At 55.1% G+C, this 6,129-nt stretch overlaps 1 protein-coding gene across 2 annotated transcripts in view; it reads right to left on the minus strand.

Moving 5' to 3' along the window:
• Positions 1-680: 680 nt before the first annotated feature.
• The window catches only part of GRASP (general receptor for phosphoinositides 1 associated scaffold protein), a 6,884-nt gene continuing 1,435 nt past the window's right edge, over positions 681-6,129 (minus strand). The window contains exons 2-8 of one of the 2 annotated variants that reach the window (XM_006904576.3): positions 5,142-5,191; positions 3,477-3,531; positions 3,292-3,394; positions 2,066-2,159; positions 1,896-1,962; positions 1,623-1,689; positions 681-1,165 (exon numbers count right to left, since the gene is read on the minus strand). In XM_006904576.3, the coding sequence (XP_006904638.1) occupies positions 681-1,165; positions 1,623-1,689; positions 1,896-1,962; positions 2,066-2,159; positions 3,292-3,394; positions 3,477-3,531; positions 5,142-5,191 (921 nt within the window). Of the gene's footprint in view, positions 1,166-1,622; positions 1,690-1,895; positions 1,963-2,065; positions 2,160-3,291; positions 3,395-3,476; positions 3,532-3,860; positions 3,933-5,141; positions 5,192-6,129 lie in introns of those variants that run through there. The other variant, XM_025045412.1, reaches the window with a different exon arrangement.

Genomic DNA, 6,129 nt, shown 5'->3' on the forward strand with positions numbered 1-6,129 from the left:
TGCGCTGCCCCCACCCCACCTGGACGTGCTCATTCCTACCCCTCAAAGGGCAGAGAACCCAAGACCCCTGCCTGGCAGGACCCGACTTAGTTGTGGACCCCTGGGAGGGGCCAAGCCCTTAGGGGTCAAGGCTGGGAGCAGGGGGACCAGCACCTTAGTCTCCCTCAGGGAACCACTGGTTAACTGGAACAGTGCGCGCGCGCGCGTGCGTGCGTGCGTGTGTGTGCAGGGTGGAAGAATGTCCCCACCATAGGCCATTTCTCCTCAAGGCCAAGGGTGGGGAGCAAATAAAGCTGAGAAGAGGGCTTCTGGAAGAGAGTCCCTCCCAAGAGGAGTTTTCCTGGACACCCCACAAGGCACTACTGACCAGATGTAGGATGGCACGCCCCATCTTTGGCCTCAAAACCCCTCCCAACCAGAGCTCGCCTGGTTTTCCCCTGCACCTGCTCCCACTGTGGTTTAGGGGAGGAATAAAGGGGTCTGAGGCCTGGGTTCCCACTGGGCAGAAATAAGCCAGGAACCTAGCAGGCCAGCTGGGCTGGCAAGGACCCTCACCCGCTGCTCTGGTCTCCTGGGGTCCCCCTAGGCCAGGCGCCTGCCCCGCCCTTCCCCCCGCCCCCTTTTTGCACTAGTTGGAACGAATAAATAAATAAATACCTCCCACCCCGCCCACCCCTCCCCTACAACTGGCTCTCCTCCTCCTCCAGGGAGCGGTTGAGTCCAGGGATGAACTTGAGCAGCCGCCGGCGGAAGCTGCGGTACTTGGTTTTGCGCAGACCGGGGCCACACAGGGCCTGCTCTCTGGCCTCAGTCCAGAGCGCGCCCGGCGCGCCCCCGCCACCCCCGGGGCCCGCACACCGCACGCTGGCGCTACGGCTCAATCCCGCCCGAGGCCCGGAGATTAGAGCCTCCGCTGGGCCCAGGCCTGGCACGCGGGCGGGGGGCGGCGGTGGAGGTACTGGAGGCTCGGCGCCCTCGAAGAAGCACGTGTGGTAGACGGCGTCATCGGGGTCTCCTCCAGACTGCCGCGCGACCCTGCGAGGGCCCCCGGGTGCAGCCAGCAGGGGTCCGAAGGGCAGCGAGTCTGGGAGCAGGCCAGCCCCGTAGAGGCAGGAGCGCACCGACTCCAACGTGTCATAGATACTTGGGTCCTTCACCACGAGGCCTGCCAGAGCAGAAGACACCAAGGAGGGCCATCAGAGGGTATGGCTAGAACTCCGCAACTTTCTATTGACCATCTGTGTGGCCCTGGGGAGGTCACAACCCCGAACCCCACTTCCCTCATCTGTAAAACAGGAATCACACACTCAGATCCTTATGAGGACCTCTTACTACACAAGAGCCACCGAAGGGATTGAAACAAGCTCTCTGAGCCTTGGTGTTCCCATTTGTGCAACAGAGATGATACTATCTAATACTTACCTTCAGAGGGCTATTGTGAGAATAAACTAAAAATGTGTGTGCATCAGCCCAGGCGGTATTGTACCCCAAGTAGTAGCTCAGAAAACTTTTCTTCACTTTGGAGGGGGTAGTAACCCACTTGCTCTGAGGCGAAAGCATGGCTGAGGTTATGGGGGTATCAGTAGGGGCACAAGTTGCCCTTCATACCCCAATGTACTCACCATGCACCAGCCGCTGCTCCTGCACCATTAGGGACCTGTATTCTCCCCACTTCTCATACAGGGTTTGCTGCAAGAGACACCACCCGCCTCACTGTCAGGAGCCAGCAAGAAACTAGCAGGAGGTGGGTATAGATGGAAGGATAAGGGAGTACACCGAGGAAAACTTAAAGCTAAAAGGAGGTTCAGACAGATAAATGACCCCCCAAAAAAGAGTGGGGCCGGCAGGGGCTTGGGAAGAAGAGGGTGGAGGCTGGAAATTAATGGCTTTTTTACCTTCAGGTACTGCAGACGAGCCTCCAGTTCTGCCTTCCGAATTGATGTCCCATACAGAGTTTCCAGCCTGAGGAGGTTGAGGAATCAAAGGCTAAGTGAGCCCCCAGGTGTGGAAACACTGAAACAGGCTGAGCTCATGAGTCTTCAGGGATCACAGCACCTGGACATACCTGAGAACGTTTCCAGATGCCTTAATGATATCAACAATCTCTCGATGCCGAATGCCTTCCACATTTAGGCCGTTGACACTGGCAATGGTGTCCCCTGCCAAGGATAACATAATTCCAGCTCCTTATCTCAGACAGAAAGGGTAGGGGTAATAACCCCACAGAATACTCCTGAACCTCCCCCCCTACCCCCACCGACACACACGCACACACACTCCTCCTGGTTCTGGAGAAACCTTGTCCAGGCCCAGCACCCTAGCTTAGGGGGCAGGGCCCTAATACACCCACACCTACACTCCACCATCAGGAAGCTCTGTCCCCAAAGGCTAAGCCCTCACAGCAACCTTGAGCTGCCCCTATAGTTGGTTATTTCAGTCCAGCCCACAGGGTGATATGAGTCCCAGTCAAGACAGGAAGAGGGCAGGGTCAGTGGCACCAAGCTAAGAACTAACACTGGCCCCAGGCATGAGAGGCCATGATATCCTGTGCCACTGCAGAGCATCCTGACCTCAGGCAGGGCAAGCCACCATCTCTGAGGGTTCATTTTCTATCTGTAAAAAGGAGGTGTGGATCCCAGCTATGGCTACCGTGGGGATCAAGAGGGAGAGTAGATAGGAAACAACTTTGCAAAGTTGCAACATACCACTTGGCTACCAGGGACTAGTGTAAGTGGACAAGTTGTTGAGGGCTTAGGGAAGAAAATGGTGATAGAACTGGGGGAGTGTAAATTCATGTAATCTCAGGCTGCCCCTTCCTGGGACTTAGAATTATAGATTTGGCCAATTCCGAAGGTCTCCTACTAGAGACACCATTTCCTCATTAGAGGAAGTAACGCAGGTACGCAGAGTTGGGCCAGGTCAGGGCAAGATAGTCGCTGATCCCCAGTATCAGGCAGATCTAATGAAATTGCTCCTTCCCCAACTCCTGCCCATGCTGGATTGCCAGATTGCCAGGAGGAAGCAGAACAGCAGCAGCAACATCTGGCATTTATCAGGCCCTGGCTCTGTGTCCAGGGAACCCCTCATCACATTGTGGTATGAGGACATCTTATCATCCCCATTAACAGATGGGACTGCTCAAGATCACACAGTAAACGGCAAATGTGCCTGGATCCAAAGCCTATCCATTCTTCTTTCTGGCTTTCCCAAAATAAGACGAGAGTACCACTCTGTTTGGGAGGAAGGTCATACCCCCTTCCCAGAGCCTTATGTCCTGGACTCAGGCCCCACCTGGTGTGAGTCCGGCCAGCTGGGCAGGGCTAGACTCATGGACCCGGCAGACAAAAGTCACCATCTCCACACGCTGCTCTTCTCGGTGGTGAAGGCCGTACGTCTGTAACAGACAAGGGGACTCTCAGCCCTGGGGTGGGGTGCCCTCCCAACCCTTTACTCGCTCTGCATCTAGCTTCTCCCACCTGGATCTCAAAGCCGAAGGTCTGGTTTTCCTCCTTCTCCAAAGTCAGCACTTTCCTGCAGGAGACACAGGAGCCATATTATCAAGGCTGTCAGAATTTAAAAGGGCTTGGCAGTCCCACAACAGCCCCTCCACTGATGCTGGAGTCGGCTCTAGAACATCCAGGCAGGGCTCACTGTCTCCAGTGACAACTCATTCTCATCACAGGTTGCTGAAAATGTCTCTCCCCATACCAAGCTGAAATCAGCTTTATCCAACCACACAGCGTTAGTTAATTCAGCCTCCAGGCGAGGAAGGTGATGAGAATGTCTGGCCCCTAGAGCAGTGGGCTAGCTGAATTTTCAGCCAGTTCCTGCTTTGTAGTGGGCCCCAGAGTACCACTTACTGAGTAGCTGAGGCCCCAGATTCAGCCCCATCCTGGAGCCTCTACTCTACAGCCTTGGGGAGAGGGCTGGCCCCACCCCTAGAGGCCAGTCACGAGGCTCAGCCCAGACCACAGCAGCTCCTCCCAGCTGTGGTGGAGCCAGCCCACCAGATGTGAGGGCTGGGGGAGGGGAGCCGGGAGGCCGTTCCTTCCCGCACTGAAGGCCTGCCCACTGGACACAATGGTCTGGAGCTGCTCCAATTCCTCGCCTGCTGGGGGAGCCCAGAGTTTCCTCTGCTCGCCCCCACCCCCTTCCTTCCCTCCCAACCAGAGGCAGAGTTAAAGCAGCCATCAAAGTCCCCTTCAAGTCTCACAGCCTCATAAAGGCCCTGGAGACTCATGTCCCTGGAGTCTCAGCTTGACCCAGATACCCTCCAAATGCTGAGTGGTAACTCTCAGCCCCAACCTGAGCTCTTCCCTACTTTGAATGCAGGCCTTTCCCCCTGTGTATTGGGGCAGGGAGCAGGGTGATGAAAAATTCTGTCTACCCCAGTGCTTTCCGGTTTTCTGGAAGGGTTAGCAAACTTTTCTGCAAAAGGTCAGATAGTAAATATGTTAGGCTTTCTTCTTTTGGGGGCCCATTCAGCCTCTGTCATATATTGTTCTTTGTTTTTATTTGAACAACCCTTTAGAAATATAAAAACAACTCAGCTCAAGGGTCAAACAGGCCAATTTGGCCAGCAGGCTACAGTCTGCTGATTCATTTTAGAAGAAGCCAGGCCCAAATCAGGATGGGACACGGCAGAGTGAAGCCTAAGGTCAGCACCTGTGTCTGCCCCCACCTCAGATCCTTCCTAAGAGGGCCGCCACAGGATTGGACCATGATAGGACTGAGGTTCTGGAGGCAGGGGCAGCCAGATTCAAGTAGCTGGACAGGGCCTGGCTATGGTCTGGGCCCTCAGAGCTTGCTAGGGCTGGGAGGGCTCAGGGCCCTGAAGACTTCTCTCACGTCCTCCACCTCCCAGATCCATATCTCCCCAGAAAGGGGTAACTGTCAGGGACTGGGAGTAGGTTGAGGAGCACTTGATGACTCAAAAGTCCCTACCTCCTTTTTCTGCCACCCCCTTCATACAGTCCACACCCCCACGTGCCCCTCACTCCTAGTGAAGGAGACGTGCTAAAAGAGTGGGAGAAATGACTCCCCCTGGACTGGGCTGAGATGCTGTGTCGTGCCGCCCTTTACCCCCACCTGGGCACCTCACCCTTTAAACCAGGGCAGGGGCTGGGGTGGTGGTGACTCACCGCTGTTGTTCAGGACTCTGGCTGAGATTCTTCCAGCGGAATCCTGAGCCCTAAGTGGGAAGATGGAGAGTTAGGAGGAAGCAGGTGAGGAAGGGGTTGTCCTTGAGCAGATGCTGAGAGTTCTACTCTGGAAGGTCCGTCACCTGGGCTCCAGGCCTGGACCCAGCACTTCATTCCCTGTTGCCTGTCTGTCTGGTCCTAGTTCCACACCTGCTCAGTGCCACTATCGGTATCACTCCGTAGCTTTCTCCTTAGGCTTTACCTCCATAACTGGGCCTTCAGGAACACAAGGGTCCTCCTGGGTTCCAGATGCATGAACCTCTAAGCCCAGGCTGGGAGTGAGGGTGGGGGGTGGGTAGGGGAGTCATTAATCTAGATATAGTGGTAGTTTCCACTCCCAGGGCACATGACTGCAAGGTCTTAGGCCTCTCAGATCCCTACAGCTGAGGCACAGGGCTCCTCCCAAACGTTCCCGAAGAGGGGCAGGGGCACTTCAGAGACCCCCTTCCGGTCAGGTCTCTCCTAATCTTTCAGCCACAGACAATGACTTGGGGCAGCTGAGGTCAGGGGCCCAGGTCTGGAGGGCTGGCAATTCCAGCCTAAATGTAGAAAGGTCAGAGGAGCCAAGCCACTGTCCCCAAAGTATAGCCTATTTCAGGGACAAACTGTGGATCCCAGATGCAGGTGACCAGCTGTACCCAGCTCTACCTGGGTCTCTTGACATTACCATATATTTATTGCTTTCTGGGACAAAAAAAAAATCTAGATCTCAAATGTGTGCTTAAGTCTCACTAGACTTAAGGAGAGAGATTGGGAGTTCTTTTTATTTTTTTAGGGGACAGGATATGTGACAGAGCTGAGGGTTCCTGCCTTTTTAGGGCCTTTGAGAAACTAAAACAGTCTCGCTCCCTAAATTTTGGTCCTGGAAGAAGGCTTGTCCATGTGCCCCAAAGAGCCCAGGGCCTTCCTGGTGGGTGCCCTTGTTAAC

This window comes from Pteropus alecto, unplaced genomic scaffold (assembly GCF_000325575.1).
Source record: "Pteropus alecto unplaced genomic scaffold, ASM32557v1 scaffold220, whole genome shotgun sequence".
Taxonomy (NCBI): Eukaryota; Metazoa; Chordata; class Mammalia; order Chiroptera; family Pteropodidae; genus Pteropus; species Pteropus alecto.